At 36.9% G+C, this 18,400-nt stretch overlaps 1 protein-coding gene across 1 annotated transcript in view; it reads left to right on the top strand.

Moving 5' to 3' along the window:
- The window catches only part of kiaa0825 (KIAA0825 ortholog), a 342,528-nt gene that overhangs the window by 29,021 nt on the left and 295,107 nt on the right, over positions 1-18,400 (top strand). Inside the window, exon 4 of the mRNA XM_056458473.1 lies at positions 21-699. Coding sequence (XP_056314448.1) covers positions 21-699 — 679 coding nt within the window. The remainder of the gene's footprint in view (positions 1-20; positions 700-18,400) is intronic.

Here is an 18,400-nt window from a genome sequence, read left to right as displayed (position 1 = left end):
TAATTATTTTATTTGACCAGCAAACCTTGTTGAAAACAGAAGAGGCTTGTGAAGAGTCTGTTTTGGAGTTACTGCTGAAAATCTCTTCCCAATGTGGTGTTGCTTTCCCAACTTCCTGCCCCGCATCAACCCAAGAACACTCCCCAATCCCTCCCTTGTCCATGCCACGTGATGACCTTGCTCTGGAGGTCCAGGAAATTTGGGATGATATTCGTTTCTCATTGCGGAACCACTTACTTGGCAAACTCCAGACGATGGATGAACAGGATCAAACTGAGGGAGGACTGGGTACACAGACCAATGTTCCTCAGAAGATTCACTATCTTCACCAGCTCTTATTCCTCTACCCTGAAATAAACGTCCTTAGCTGGTACCAACACCTTCAGATCAAGGCTGTTCTCAGTGTTCTTCAAAACTGCCAGAGTTGCAGTCCAGGTGGCGAGAAAGGCTTCGACAGACTGACTCTGGGCTTTCAAACTGCTTCACCAATTCTTTACTCAATGCTGAGAGAGGAAATTCAGGTGCTAAATGGGGTTGCAGAACCACATGTCATTCTGTCCTTCCTCAACTGTACCTACCTGAACACAGTGGCGCAGGAACTAGGTGTGCTGATGGCAAAAGAGATTGAGACGGCACTGAAAGACAACACCACACACAGCAGCAAAGGAGGCAAGATGTCCAGCAAGAAGTCTGCAGTGGGTCAGTGTGTTATTTTATTCTTAGTGCACCCAAAACTGGAAATAATAAATTGGCTAATTAAACCATTTATAATAGGTAGTATGGTTCTGGTACAACTTTGTGACACAAATTTAAAGTGACACAAATTTATAAATTCACTACCTTCCGGGTGACCCGAATGTCCGCTCCGATTGGATAGAGAAAATAAAAAGGGATATCAGACCTCATTTAGTTAGGGGAGATGGCACTAGTTAGCCAACGTTTTCTTTCCAAAACATACAGATGCCATTTATCAAACTTAAGTTAATGTACTGATTCTTTCATTATTTTAGTCTTGTCACAATACAGAATTTCAATACCGCATTCTTAAACACTGCTGATTTGCCATTGATAGTATTTACCAGTGTTCACCAGAAATTACCAGAAATCAGTTCACCGCTCTTCACCAATGTTTACCAAGTGCAAACAAAGACGAGCGATCCGCTGATGACTCGGCTGATCTTCGCAGCTTTAAAACGCTCCAGTGTCCCTCTATTTTATGGCTTATACCAACCAGAACTGCATCCAGCCACCAGGGGTGAAGAAATATTTTAGCCTCACTTTTCCAGATTTGTGAGGGAGCACACTTGGGTTGGCAATTATACCTGACCCTAAACCCCATGTGAAGATGCAAAATGTGGTTATATGCAGGTTTCCATGACCAGTTCTTGGCTGAAATAAGCTCTAAAAAAACCCAAAAAACAAACAGACAACATAAATATTCCTTGTCTCCAAACACCTTTTATGGACTAAATCATTGTACCTTTATACATTCACCATTTATCCAATATTTCATTATTTGAATAATCTAAAAAATCATTTTGGGGCTTTTTTGTGCAATTTCACTGACATTATTCCGAGAAGTCTTGAACTGACAGATTCGTAATAGACTAGCATATTGCGACTACTTGTTCAGACATCAGCGTCCATTTTGAATGGGCTCATTAGGGCTTTTCTTCCATTTAATTCACCATCCTGTCACAATTCACAAATTTTTACATGCAGCAGACACTCTTTTTCATTTCCTGGCTGTAAAGACAGGATAAAGGAGCAGTGGGGCTGAATAATTGGCCCTGCATCCATGGGGCGGCTTGATTCGAGTGTACAGGCCTACATGGGGCCCAGTAATCCTTCACATAATTTACTGGAGGTGCTCCATGGTGTGTATTGACTAGAACGTGTGTCAGACACTTGTGACTATATACATTAAGTAATGTACTTGCAAAATTTTACCAGAAGCCCCTAGGCAAAATTTAAGGATTGAAGTAGTTGTTTTTCATTTAGAACAACACACACGTTTGCCACTTTATGGCTGATTTTCTAGCTAACAACCATCTTAGGAAATCTGAGCATGAAGCGAAATCAAACAATGAGCGCTTTGACAGTTGTTGACATTTTTTTGTTAGCTCTATAGCTAAATCTTATTAAGAAAATGACGAGTAAGGATTTCGCTTTCAATGGAAGGCATCAAAACAACCTGCTGTTTCTTTTTCTTTGTCTTGTTGGGTGTTATTTATTGTGCTTTCTTCTTTCTTCATATTTTGCGGGAAGCTCGTCTGGGAGAAGCTAGGAGTGTGGGTGGGGGGTTGTGGGGGGTGAATCTTGACGCGCCGTCCCACGGGAGCACCGCCGCTCCTGGCATCACACACTGTCAAAGCACTGAAGCATTTAACAGCTTTTCATGCGCAGATATGCCAGTTCCTTTAACCCCTCCATCTGAAAGGGATGAACAGACTTTGTTTCCCCCCCCCCTCCCTCACCTCCTTCACCAGATGTGGGAGTCTCAGCCCTTTGTACCCATCTTCTTCCATCCTTTGCTTTTCATCCCTCTCACTTTATGTCGTCTTTTTTTCCCCTCGACTTTTTCTTAGAGGTAATGGGGTGAGGGCTGGACTCGGGAGACTGCCATACAGGTCAGCTGATCTGGAACAATGAGGAGTTTAAACCCTTACTATCACACCTCAGTGGATTTGTAGCAGACAGGATAAAGAACTGAAAAGGTGGAAGTGAGAGAGAAAGCGTGTTTGTGAGAGAGAGCGAAAAAGCTGGCTGATGTTTATATGTTCTTGCCGAAACACTATATAGAGTATATATAAGTCAGAATTATTAGGCCACCTGTTTATTTTTTAATATGTTTAGTGGCTAATTCCTACGAGTTCTGTCATCCGAAATTGTATGATTTTAAAAAGGAGGTGTGGCATCTAACCCCACCCCTAAACCCAACGGTCATTGGGGGATGAGCAAATCATACTAAATTGTACAAATTAGATCATACGAAATTATACGAATTAGCCACTAAATCAAAAAGTTATGAATTGCCGTGAAATTGTGTTGAGACTATCGGAAAAAAATATAGCTTAAAGGGGCTAATAATTTTGACCTTAAAATGGTTTTTAAAAAAATAAAAATAAAACAAATAATACTTTCTTCAGAAGAAAAAAATATTATCAGACATTCTATGAAAATTTCCTTGCTTTGTTAAACATCATTTGGTAAATATTTCAAGAAAAGAAAATTCAAAGGGGGCTAATAATTCTGACTTCAACTATATGCCCTTTATATGCCTTATTTATAATTCAAAGACACTGTACATGTACAGACACTGTACATGTTTGTGTTAACTTCTATGCTCATCCTAAATAAATTGTGTTTAAAGATGATCATTATTGTTTTACACACTTATGAGTAGAATATAGATGTGATGAGATCTCGTATGATAAGATCTCGCAAAATTAAATCGCGACGAGATTTCTCGTCATAGTGAAAAGTTGTGATGTAATGATAAAGCAAGAGGGTGAAATTAGCACTGAAGATTGGAGGCAGGATTGTATTTGAACTGCAAATCAAGCGCTTTGCACACACCTGGCAACCCAGGCTGGCCTCTGAGTTTTTTTCATCCAGCAAGCGGTATTAACTTACATTAAAATATCTTTCTCCTATCAGTCCTTAATTTATACTCACACCCAGTGAAGTCAGTCAGTAGAGTTTATCTCTAAATGTTTTGCAGTGTTTGCATGTCCTTTTGCAGTTGCAGTTTGGGATTTTTTTCCCTAGTTGAATACAAATCTATTTTCCGTTCGTATATTAGCAAATATTTTGCAGGTTTTGCATGTCCTTTACTGCATAGAATTAATTAAAATAGAAGTAAAAAACCGTTCATTACATAGTTGATCTAAAAAAGAACCTAAATAGTTTTGTTTTTTGAGATTTTTACTTTTTTTTTTTGTTTAGTTGAATAAAAGACTTTTTTCCATTTTAATCATTGAAGATTTCTTAAAATTAGTATAAACATCTTGTCTTGTCTCATTCTCAGGAACCCGATCTTGTGTCTCGCCTCGTCTCGTGGAGTAGGCATCTCATCACACCAATAGTACAGCAAGGTTAAAATTTGTGTTGCCTGGGTTGGGGTACGAAACTAAACTATGAAATCAAAATGAAGTCTGGTTTAATTGAAAAAGATCATTCACAAATGTAAAATGTATTGTTTTTTTTTTTTCAACATTTGAAAGTTGTTATGCTATCAGACGCAATTTGCGATTAAAAAAGGCTATTTAAAAGCACATTCAATTGTCACACTTTTGTACAAGACTGTATTTAAATCACTTGTGATAAGCAGAAAAACATCAGCAAATATGACCTATTTTGATAGCTAACATTTAAAAATATATCGTTTTCAGTGATATTTTATTTTGGTTATTACTTTTCCTGACCTTTTTTGTTTTTGCCCATAACATACAAATAGATTTTCAAGCACATAAATAGAAATCCTGCATAATAAAGTAGGCATAGGTCAAAAGTTAGCTTAAAGAAATGCAGAAAAGCTACTAAATATTTTTATTTTAAATAAATAATGATGGTTTCCAAAAAAAAAAAAAATAATTAAAAAAAAAAAAAAAAAAAATAAAATAAAATAAAATAAAATAAAATAAAATAAAATAAAATAAAATAAAATAAAATAAAATAAAATAAAATAAAATAAAATAAAGTACTGGGTTGCAGCTGGAAGGGCATCCGCTGTGTAAAACACATGATGAATAAGTGGCGACTACTGTTGAATAATGAATGAATGAATATTGTAATATTATATATATATATATATATATATATATATATATATATATATATATATATATATATATATATATATATATATATATATATATATATGTATGTATATACCAGAAAGTCTAAATAAAATAAAATAAAATCAAGCAAGCATTATATTTCTATTATTATTATTATTATTATTATTATTATTATTATTATTATTATTATTATTATTATTATTATTATTAGTAGTAGTAGTAGTAGTAGTAGTAGTAGTAGTACTAGTATTAGTGTTATTATTATTATTATCATCATCATCATCATTATTGTTATTATCATTATTATTATTATTAGTAGTAGTAATAATAATAAGAATAATAACAATAATGATAGTAATAGAAATAATAATAATAATGACATTTCTTCTGCTGAAGAAATTATTATTATTATTGTTATTATTATTATTAACATTGTTATTCTTCTTCTTCTTCCTCTTCTTCTTCTTCTTCTTCTTATTATTATTATTAGTAGTAGTAGTAGTAGTAGTATTATTATTATTATACATAATAGTAATAATAATATTAATAATAATAATAAGAAGAAGAAGAATAAATAATAATACATTCTTTAGCAGAAGAAATATTAGTTGACCCTGAAGACTGAAGTAATGGCTGCTAAAATTTCTGCAAAAATCCAACCTCTTTAGCTGGAATGTAACATTAAAGGGGAAGGTTTTTATTTTGTATTCACAGTAGACATAACGATTAGTTAATTTGATATAAACCAAGGTAAAAATCTGACTCTTTGATTGCTCAGAAATTTCATGCGGTTCTGTTACACCAGCCATTGATTTGTTTTAGTAATTTGGCTAACGTGTGTAACCAGCGAAACACCTATTATTGCACATATTGCTGCCAAAATGGAGACTCACCGGTTACTCCGCCCCATAGCAATGTAATAAAGATATCAAAACCTGCCATTTCTGACTCCAAGAAGGACCGCCCAACCCCTACTGTATCCCAGCTGGACTGTGCCTCTGGCATTGAAGGAGCCCGGTTTAGCGTGTGTCAGTGGAGGCGGTTTCTAATGCCGCCTGTCTCAGTGAGCAGCGGGCTGCAACAGACAACCCACTGCACACCACAGCACTCAGACTCCCTCAGGCCATCAGGGGGCTCCACATGTGGTCCGTTTAGGCCCCGAGGCCCTGCCAACCACAACACCACCCAGAGTGCTCACTCTGTTATGTGAGATAGACCAATCTCTACATTTACAGATAGCAAGTGCTTTCACATACTTTTCTCTCTTTCACTCTTTCCCATAATGGCCGAAATGTAAACAAGCATATATAAAACAACTTTAATCCCCAGAGCATGCACTTCTATACAGATCTTTTTATTTTTATTTATATATCTTTTTTTTTCATGACACACAAAAGTCTTGGGGTCATTCGATGGAGTGCCACCATCAACGTGGCTGTTGAAAGCTTATTATAGTTTTGAATTTTTAAAGGAGCACTCTTTTTTTTTTCTTTTTTGAAAATCGACTCATTTTACCAGTGTTATTTGAGTTTCATCATCTTTGAATCCATTCAGCTGATCTTCATGTCTGATGGTAGCACTTTTAGCTTAGCATATATGATTGAATCAGATTAGATCATTAGCATCTTGCTCAAATATGACCAAAGCTAGAATATCAAAAATGTTCTAATTTTCAGGTGCTTCACAATATCACTGTTCCTGCTACAGCCACGACAAAAACATTTCTTGATTTTTTTTTTCCCCACCAAGATGAGAGTATAGCCATTGCGAACTAGAAAACAGCAACTTTTCATTTTCGGCTGAAGCGCACGATTTAACTACAGAAGATTCAAGCTTTAAATTGAAAAATTATTCATACTCTCTGGTCAATTTCGAGTGAGATGCTAATAGTCTAGTCCGATTCCATAGATACACTAGATATCACATACAGACCCTGAGTATGCGTCAATAACGCCGCCACATTTGTACAGTGCTCCTAGGACAAATGTCATTCAACCGCACTAGTCACGACAGTGTGCCAATCTAAAGATGCTGGACTTTTAGCGTTGTGTACGGGTGTAGTAAGGAGCAAACAAAGAAAACAAAGCATAAAGGCAGAACATTTCATAGGTAAGATTTTGTTTTTTTACAATTTTCTATGTTACAAACCTTTGTGCTAAACAAGTAACATTAATGATGTACAGTCACTTATTGCATTCACTATAAGACAAAGTAGCATCAGCTCGCATTAAATACTAGGCTCATGCTAGTTTTGTTGAATAAAATAAGCAAATAATGTAAATGAAATATGACAACAAGATTCTGCGGTGCCAGAAACATTTATTATTGTCGGCTAAGTGAATGAGTCGTTCATAACGGAGATTCACTCACAAACGAATCGCTCCCTCCGTCAGAATGAGAAGTGAAAGCAGGAGAGGGGGTGTGTTTCAGGACATGGATTAAGTCAAATTAAACAGGGAGGGAGGATATTACATTTCCATGCACATAAACACATAGTCTTTGTCAGGAATACTCGTGCGATCTCTTATCCATCGATGTTAAAAAAGTGATGTAAAATTATAATTTTCGCAATTTAAAAAAATATTTGCATACTGACCACTGGGAAAATTCACAATCATATTTATATGTACATATGAGTATATATCTCTGGCTCTGGATGGCCACAATCCTCCACTGCACCTCCACTGTCCCACATTCATTTCAAAGGAGCGCTACCCTGTTCAAAAATGGCAGCTCTATTGACACATTTCTTCCAATAGACAACAACAGTGTAAGCGACATCTGATGTAAATATCTATGGTCCGATTCAATGATCTATGCTAAGTTAAGCTAAAACTTAGAGCTAAAGCTCAGCTGTCTAGAGACGTTGTAAAATGAGCATATTTTCCTATTTTTTATTATTACTTTAGTTTTATATTTAGTTTTAGTAATTCTGGTTTAGCACAGTTAACAGAACACATCCAATGTCCACAAAAGAATGGGTGCTTTCACACCTAGATGTTTGTTTAGGAACCTCTCTGGTTTGCCCAGTTAGCGTAGTTCGTTTGGCATATGTGAATTCAGCAATCACACTCGAATCTGCCACAAAACAATCAGTCCAAGATCGCCAGAATGAGTAGATCTTGGCTTGATTGAAAACGAACTCTGGAGCGTATCGATTGTAGTGAGAAAGCAAAACGATACAACAAACTAATGAATTAGGCTATATCACAGTGAGTTATGGTTATGTAATAGCCATATATACGGCTACCATTTTGAGGGATGTAAACAACAACAATGGTCCCAACATATTTCCTGTTTTATATTTTTTATTTCTATAGTTTGCGAGAATTCAAAAAGAGTCACATATTGATAAATAATGTTATGATAGCTGTTTTAATGTTAAGTTATGATTGAATTGGTTCTTATTACAGTTATGAAATAGTTTCATAACAGTGTCTTAAAAATCGATATTTTAGGCCTTAAAAAGTTTTAAATTCGCTGTTCTAGGTCTTAAATATTTTTGCACAGGTCTTATTTTTCCGATGTCCATGTAATACTACATCTAATGCTCATTTCAATTCTTCATTGTTGTTTAAGTTCTTTATTTCACTAGTCCACTAGTCAAATTAAATGTAATTTGCAGTATTACAACTACAAATGAGACCAACATGGATTAGCCAATCAGCTTTTTGTTATTGAACTCAGAGCGCACGGCGAATGTGATGTCATCGCGGTGTTTGCGGAGGTTCGCTTTCGGTGCGCACAACATGATTTCCGCTGGCGGAGTTAACAGATTTCGGGTGAACAGTTCTCGCGGCACCGCATCTGATTTGAGTTGAATAAGAATCACTTTGAAGAGATTTTGTCTGAAACAGGTATGCCTGTACAGACATCTTAATGATCCGTTCATGCGTGATCATCATAGAGATAACCAGATGATCAATAATTCTTGGCTAGGAAAGGAGGATCGTTTTTGTAAAAGTTTGGAAAAACCTGAGGGATAAGTTTGTTAAAGGGCACCTAGGTTACTCCTTTTTTCAGATTTAATATAAGTCTTTTGTGTCTCCAGAATGTGTCTGTAAAGTTTTAGCTCAAAACACTCATCAGATTTTTTATTATACCTTTTATAAGTTTCTATTTTTGCATCAGCTTGCGGTTTTGTTATACTGCGCCTTTAAGGCTAGTCCTCCCCACCCACTGTTTCTACATGCTTTACTGTGTGCCTTAATCTCCTCCCTGGGATGATTCAGACAACAGACAGACATAAAGGAAGAAGATCTCACGTAACGTTTGTGAGACATACTACAGTAAGAACTTTACCAATCAGTATTTGATGCATTTAATGAGTTGCAACGACAAGTCACACACAATCTCGTTACAAAGTTCACGCGCACACACACAGATACACACACAAACACAAACACACAGACAGCACATGTGTTTAGCTTTGCAAGTACATGTCAACTTACACTAACCCTAACCCCAATTTAACAGTCTACTTATAATCTAATGAGAATTAGTTGCCATGTAGATGCAATGTAACTTAAATTCAACAAATGGACCATCAAAAATGTTTGAATAGAAAATATGTTTTGTATTGTATATAAACATATGCTTGACTGATATACAGTGTTTGTCTATAAAAGCTCCATCCACAGGTATTTCTCCAAACAGCTGCAGGTCAAATTTTCCATCACAGAATGAGTGCTTGTTAATTGTGAAAATAATGATGTATTTATTTATGTATTGCTCATTTTATTTCAGTTTTTCAGTGACAGTTTAGTTTAGTTTTAATATTTCGTTTATTGTGAATATTTTATTTTACTTCAGTTAACAAATATTATTATATTAACTATTATATTATATTAACATATATATTTTTGACCAATAGTTTTAGTCTTAGTTTACTAAACAACCTTAGTAGTTGAGTTTTTTCTTTTCTGAATGCCCAATGTTTTGGGTCAAGTTGCATTTCCTTTTAAAGACCTGCACCTCTCTCGTTTTTCGTCACTTTTCTGCCAGAGAGGCCAATCAACACCGATACGAGAAAGAGAGGAAATGAAATCAGTGGCTAAATTGTTGCGTGATTGCCCATTCCCTAAAGAGGCTGGGCATCATTTGGAGAAAAGCATTTAATAATTGCTTTTAGGGCCATGTCAGACACATGCAATTCCCTGCACTAATGGCCCAGCTAGGCAGAACACGGCCCCAAGGGTCAGAGCAGGACAAGCCAGCCAGCGAGAGCTGGAACCGCTCGTCTGTTTGTGTGTGTGTGAGGGAAGGAGAATGAAAGAAGGAATGAGGGAGCAAGCATGGAGGAGATGAAGTGGCAGCGAGTGTAACCCAAAGGGGAAATGCACTTCAGTGTGAGTTTAATACTCCGGGCCGGGGATTTGGCAACCTGCCACACAGCAATTGTTTACCTTTTTGCTCACTGGCTGCATCTGTTCTGTTTTGTAAACGGCACTAAACTATCTGCCCGTAAACACTGGAATCAATAACAACTGTTTGGGGATTTCCCAGCCTCCCCTACGATTCTTTCTTCTTCTTCTCTCTCTCTCTCTTTTGCTGTCTCGTTTTCTTTGTGCCATTTTTCACTGCCTCCCCCTCTCCTTCTAGTCAAAGCAAGTGTGATGTGAATAGTTTACAAAGGGCTTTTTTATGCTGCATTTAAGAAAAAATGATAAAGCTTTGCAGGTAATTTTATTTGTCAATCTTTATTCCTCAATGCAGTCGTGCATGATGTACTATACTTTAACTTTTCAAATTCAAATTCAAATTGCATTTGTCACATATACAGTCATACACAGTATGATATGCAGTAAAATGCTTACACAACCACTCATGATCTTAAAAAAGAATAACAACATGTTACAGTATGTTGCAGTGCTTCCCACTGGTTTGAAATATACTTGCAGTGGTAGCCAGATTGAAACACACCTTTTACCCACAGCACATAAATAGTAAACTATATGCGACAAGCAAAACATAATTCGATTTTTAACACTATTTTAATTTATTATGAAACTGCTAGACACTGTTCCTTTTCAATAGGTTAAAGTTTAAAAAAAAGGAAACAACTCCACTATTTCTCTTACTTTTATTCTATTCAGGAGCATTTTGTACAGTATTGCCAAAATATTTTAGATGTATAAAATATGCAATATTTTGACATCATTAAATTAATAAAACATACAGCAAATGAGAAATAAATTATCGCAAAAAGAAATAAAAACTGGCAATATCTCTAAAAAATTTTAATAAAAAGTTCTTTAAAAAATGTGCTCAATATACAACAGGCTCGAAACTCAAATTTACAGCTTTCCGCTGTCAGATGACAGAAGCTTTTGTGACCACGGGAAATGCGAATGCCTGAAGTTTGAGGAAGACACAATGAAAAGTACACAGGTTTGCAAACCCACCTAAAGTTACAAATAATGGCATGCTCATGCATGCTGTACTGCGCAGGTGGTCATCCTGAGAAACCTGCTCCGATTGACTAACCTGCTTTTCCACAAACACAGAAAAATGTAAATTGGTGCATAACAAGACTGAGCATTTAAAATGACACAGACCAAAACCAAAACTTTTAAAAAGTGGTTGAAGTGGTCCTTTCTTTTGTCCATTCTTCCTTGAGATGAACATTCTTCTAGTTAGTTACTGATGACTGCTTTGCAGCTTTCAGCATTTAATTGAATGATTGATTATAATCTTGCCTTTATGTTTTGTAGCAGAAATATTATTTGTTTATTAAACTGATGCATATAAAAACAATAGTGCAAAATGGATATTTCTTACTGCAATGCTTCATTTTTTGTTTGATGCAAACCATATCTTTATTTTTCTTAATGTAACAGACTTTTTATAGCACATAACTCACTTTCAAGAACATTCAAGACAGCATGATAATGAGAAATGTAATTCATTGTTAGTATTATTGTCATCTTCATCACCATTAATATTTAATAATTACTGGAATTTAATTACTGGACATTAATGATTGAATAATAATAACTGGAAATTAATTACTGGACATTAATTTTGAAATTATTGCGCAAACATCAGTAAGTCATTACAGAATTAGTTAGATAGTTGTTTCTGGTTTTGTTAGCTCTAATTGATGTTGTTTTCAATAAATATAAACCATAAATACGTTGATATACAATTTGCAATGGTGCTCCTAAATTTTTGAAGTTTGGAGCACCAGTGCTACCCAGTAAGGGAGTTAAGTTCGAGCCCTGTACAACCTTTACTCCTCTCAAAAGCTCTTCTTTCTTGCATTAAAATGCATTTAAGTGGGATGTCATGCAAAAAGCAGCTTTCGGTTCTAAGCGCTTGATTAAACTGTATGGGGAGACTCAACAAATGGTAATAATAATACTTTCGAAAATCATGATCACAATTTATATCCCTGCCTAATATTAGATGGCCAGAAAGTGATTAATGTTTGATAAATTGTTCAAATGTTGGTGTTTGTGATGCAGCAGGTCCAGAGACTGTTGTGCACACTATGCTTTTATATAAAATTCACTTTAATGTGCGATATGACTAGAAAGTGGTCATAAACTAATTCAAATGAGTAGCGGCTTGGACCGGAAACAGTATTCCATACATCACCACTTAACAAGCAGATTGCATTCAGTTTTAATCTGTGAATTCCCTGCTGCTTTTAAGCAGATACTTCTTAAACACTTGAACCGTGTTCTGTTAAACTTTTCAGCTTTCTCCATCCACCATTCTATCTATCCGCTGTGCTCCCAGGCCTTTCCTCTTTTACTACATCTGATATGAGCGCAATGCCCTTTTAACGACCCCGGCGAGGCCCTGACTCTCAGCTCTTTTCACAGTAAACGACACGTATCGCTGCTCTCAACACCTTCAACACCTCCACCCCATCAGCGTGTTGTAATAACCCCCATTATGGCTTCAGTGGCTGGGCCATCCTCCCGCACAGGACTCCTAATGGTTAGCTATGAGAGAGGCCCTAATAAGCCATTAATGGTGGGGTAATAAATAGCGTGACAATGGCTGGGTGGGAGGAGAAGACTAGATAGAATGACAGCGGAGCATTAAACATAAAGGTGAGATGCCTGCTCTAAGTGTGAGTTAGTGCTGGGGGTGTCGTGGATGGGTGGGGTTCAAGGACACCACTAAGAGGGATGGAGATGAATGACAGGTTTGCTCGAGTAGATTTTTGTAACATTTTGCATTACACAAAGAAGAAAATGGCATGAAATTTGTCCTGAAACATAGAAAATGTCCTTTTATTGTCACGGTGATGTAAGTATTCTTCTATAAGAAATAGTGTGTGGATGGGTCTACCTACTGTATGCATTGTGTGTTACTGCAATTGCAAGTCAAATTAACAGAGCTGCTTGAATATGCTTCTTGTTTATATACAATTTTTATTTAGACTAGTTTTGTTACACGTGCTGAAACTTTGGTGTAGAAATGTAACAGTGTGAAACTTTCTGCAGCTAAACGTATCAATACCTAATCAAATGGCCAATTTCCTCTGAGTGGTATAGTATGGTACGGTACGGGGCGGTACAGGTCACCTTTATCAGGCTTGCATTTCCACTGCCAAAAGGGTAGCAATGGTGGGCATGGTGTATGAGAAAGTTTCTGTCGACATCATTCTCGCTCGGAAATGTCAAAGTAAAGCTGACCGGGTCATTCACATATCATATGAGAAGCACTTCTCACAAACATTTTTACACACATAAATACTTCTGTATAAATGTTCATCACTAACCTTTCTATGAACAGGATTTGATTAAAACTGCTGATCAATGACAGGGTGAAATAGCCACCTGTAACGTCTGTAATTATATAAAATAAATAAATAAATGCAACATATATGAACACATACAGCCGCGTACAGTCTCCGATATGTTACCAATTACAGAAAAAAACTACACACAACATACATTTAGTCCTTATTTGAGTTCAAAAATAACATGCAACATATAGCCTACAATCAGTGCAAACCTCTCATCTGTATCGTTAATCTTCACTAGCACATCTAAATTCTTTTTAGAAAGTATCTCCATCATTCCGAGTTCATAATAGTCCAAAAGGTGATGATCATAATTAAACATGGCAGTTTTACCTTTCAGGTAGCTGTAAGAATCATTTGCTTCTTTGTTTTTCCGGCTTCTCCTTTGTTTTTTTTCGTGCGTCACTTTTGTCAGTTTCTGAATGGATCGGATGACAGAAGCACTTCAATAATCATGTGCCTGTTATTATCATCAGCTCAAGAAGTTTGTTGTTTTAAATATAGACATGCAGCTCGCGCATGTGAAAAAGCAAAAATGATTGTGCTTTAGACCGACTTGTAAACAACTACGGGGCACGGGGTAGCTTCTGCTCTTCTTCTTGGCTTTGTGGCTGTTCATCAAGACGTCGACAAGGTTTGTTTAAGCTCGGGTCGACCATGGCTCGTTATTATCTGTATAAATTATTACAGTGTAATGTCTCGGCTGTGTATTTAAAAATGGTGGTTCCTTTGTTTTCATTCTTCTAGCTTGTGCACGAGCTAGTGACATATCTCTGTAAACCAATAGTGTCTAGCTGCGCATCTTGCTCTGCCTTTTGGTACACTTTTGTAGTGCTAGGTACCCTACTGAACGGGTAACCAAAAAGTGGTACGGTACGGTTCACTTTTTGGTACCTTTTGACAGTGGTAACGGCCATAAAAACGTACCGAACTGAACCGTACCATACCACCCATACCAAATGGGCCAAAACTGGTACCTGCTCAGACAACCGTCTTGAAAAGTTCTTGAAAATGTTCCTTGAAGAGCATCAATGGTTTATGATTACAATTTGTATTGCGTTGTTAAGAATTGTAACCAATTACTGGCATTTTAGTGACAATTCAGAGGCAGTTTGATTAGTTGGAATGCTTTTAAGGCCCGTTTCCACTGAGTGGTACGGTACAATTCGGTTTGGTTTGGTACGCTTTTATAGCCGTTTTCACTGTCAAAAAGCGTACCGAACCGTACCGTACCGTACCACTGTTTCGGCACCCTTTCGAAAGGGTACCAAACACGAGAAAGGGTACCAAAAGGCGGAGCTAGACGCGCAGCTGAACGCTATTGGTTTACAGAGATACGTCATTCGCTTACACAACAAGCCAAAATGAAAACAAAAAACTGCCATATTTAAAATACACGCACAGCCGAGAGATTACAGCGGAATTATTTATACATATAATAACGAGCCATGGTCGGCCCAGGCTCAAACAAACCTTGTCGTCGTCTTGATAAGCAGCCACAAAGCCATGGAGTAGAGCAGATTTACCCTGTGCCGCGTAGTTTTTTTTACGAGGCAGTCTGAAGTGCGAGCGGTTTCGCTTTCTTCCTTCACTGCGCGTCTAACATTATATCTGAAATAACAAACTTATTGAGCTGATGATAATAACCTGCGCTTGATTATTGATTATTATTCTCTAACAGAGGCTACATGTGCTGCTGAAGATTATAGACACAGATGAGAGGTTGACACTGACTGTAGGCTATATATTGTGTGGTTTTTTAACCTAAATACAGACGAAATGTCTGTTGTGTGTAGTTCTTCTGTAATTGATAACATATCGGAGACTGTAAGGGGCTGTATGTGTTTATATATGTTCATTTATTTAGTTATTTAATATAATTACAAACGTTACAGTAGGCTGTTTCGCACTGTCATTGATCTGCAATTATAATCAACTCATATTCATAGAAAAGTTAGTAATAAACATTTCTTCACAAGTATTTATGTGTGTAAAGCCTCTGTTTTGTGAGAAGTGCTTTTCATATGATATGTGAATGACCCGTACAGCTTTATTGTAGACATTTCCTCCAGCAAGAATGACGTTGACTGAAACTTTCTGTCGTACACCACGCCCACCAAAAGGGTACCCTTGTTAGTGGAAACGCAAGCTTGATAAAGGTGACCCGTACCAAACCATACCGTACCGTACCAGTCAGTGGAAACGAGCCATTAGTATACCATAGATTGTGAACTCTGACACCCGTGAAACAATTTAAATAATATGTAAATAATAGTTCAATCTTTATATATTCTACTGCTGAATTTAATCTGACATGCAATGCTTATTTAAACTAATTTGAAGACTGCATGGTAAAGTTTTAGTTTATGTACCTAATAGTAATAATTATATTTAATTTAATTATTTAATTAATTTAATTTTCAAATAGATATCCATTCACTCATTCATTCATTTTGTTTTTGGCTCAGTCCCTTTATTAATCTGGAGTCGCCACAGCGGAAGGAACCGCCAACTTATCCAGCACATGTTTTATGCAGCGGATGCCCTTCCAGCTACAACCCATTACTGGAAAACATCCATAAACACTCATTCACACACACACACACACACACACACACACACACACACACACACACACACACACACACACACACACACACACACACACACACACATTATGGACAGTTTTTAGCTTACCCAATTCACCTATAGCACGTCTTTGAACTGTGAGGGAAACCGGAGCACCCGGATGAAAACCCACACCAACACAGGGAGAACATGTAAACTCCACACAGAAATGCCAACTGACCCAGCCGAGGCTCGAACGAGCGACCTTCTTGCTGTGAGGCGATCGTTTTACCCACTGCACCACCGTGACGCCCTCAAATAGATGTAACAATAATAAAATATAATAACAATCATCCCATTTGGTGGCGGGTCTATCATGCTGTGGGGATGTGTGGCAAGCACAGGTACTGGAAACCTTGTTAGAGTTGAAGGTCGCATGAATTCCACCCAGTATCAGTAGGTTCTTAAGAACAATGTTCAGGAATCAGTCAAGATGCAGAAGTTACTCCAGGGTTGGATGTTTCAGCAGGACAATGACCCAATTGCAGTTCCAGATCTACCAAGGAATTCATGCTCAGACACGATACAATGCTCTAGAATGGCCATCCCAGTCCCTAGACTTGTACATCATTGAAAATCTATGGATTGATTTGAAAAAGCCCATTCACACTCAGCACCCAACAAACTTGAATTGGAGACGTTTTGCAAGGAAGGAAGGTCCGAAATGCCTTCATCATAAATTCTGTGACTTGTCCTTGTCTTCTGCAGGCTGTAATTTCAGTAAAAGCTGGCTCTACAAAAAATGTATGTCATTATTTTGCTGGGGTGTCTAATTTTTTTCACCTGTCTGATTTTGTTATGACTTAAACTGCATTGCATCTGTTGATTAAACAAATGTAATGTCACAACTGAAATGTTGCTTTTTCCATAGGGTATAACATATATTTAAATGAAACTGCTGCTTTGAAAGGCCATCATGTGACTTGCAAATATGATAATTATGTGGCCAAACTTTTGCATAAAACTGTATGTGTATGTCAATCACTTACACAAGCACTTACAAATAATAATCCAGTGAAACACATATTAGGGTACTTCCATAAAGATGTGAACACGGTTATGCACTTCATTAAGATGAGAGTTTATCCTGAATTTATATACACAGTTGTGGTTACTATGATAGGACTTAAAGTACTCCAATTCTCAATACACATGTTACTTGTGTGCTGCATGTGGCGCTTCATGCACAGGTCTTATACATAATGCAGTGTGCTTGGAGTGGTTTTACTGACAGGCTGATGTGCTTGTATAAGGGCGAAGTGGATCCCCATGCATTCGTGTAGCCGTTTCCCAGTTCTGCCTCACAGTCTCCCTCCGGACCCCATTAATGAAGAGCCAAGATGCTTGCATGACATGCTCACCTGTAAAAAATAAATAAATAAATTGCACACACATATATCACATACATATACATTAGAAGTGTATGAAATCCAAGGCACATGCTATCCAACCTCATGGGGTCAGTCTCTGCATCTCTGCAATCTACTGCATCTCTGCAATAAACTGTTCTCTAATTTTAATCACTTATAAAACAAATGAATGTATTGTGGTGATCAAAATTAGAGAACAGTTTATGAACACCTGCGTTTTTTAGAAATAATTTAATTGTGGTTATTTTGTCCTAGTCCAACAGGGATTTATAAAGTACCCCCAAAAACAATAGAATAAAATATATTATTGACCAATATTCGGGAACAGCAATGACTGTAGGTTGGAAACAAAATGATTACAGCAAATATTTCTGAATCTTACAGCAGTCAGAAATTAGTAATTATGTAAAGACCCTTGCTTTTAATGACTTGAGCACATCCTCAGCCATAATTTTGCCACCAATGATCTTTATAAAATTTTCAATCTGGTTTATATCAGAACTCTGAGCTTCCACAAATACTGCAGAAGACTTAATGAAACCCACATGGACCCAAAATTCTCACAGGAATCAAATCAGTCAAGTTTGGTGAGGGAAAAATTATGATTTGGTTTTACATTCAGTATGGGGATATCAAGAGATCTCTGACATCTCACTCAGGATGGCAACATCAACAGCCTGAGGTATCAAGACATTTGTGCTGCCTGTTACATTAGAAACCTCAGGATAGCGCTCCTTCTCATACTTCAGCCTCCACATCAAAGTTATTATGGAGCATTATTGAGTATGTCTGAGGTAAGATGAAGGAGGAGGCATTAAAGATGAATCCAAAGAATCCCA

This window comes from Danio aesculapii, chromosome 5 (genome assembly GCF_903798145.1).
Source record: "Danio aesculapii chromosome 5, fDanAes4.1, whole genome shotgun sequence".
NCBI classification, from domain to species: domain Eukaryota; kingdom Metazoa; phylum Chordata; class Actinopteri; order Cypriniformes; family Danionidae; genus Danio; species Danio aesculapii.
Note: the sequence above shows the minus strand (reverse complement) of the source record. Positions and strands in the feature narration are given on the sequence as shown.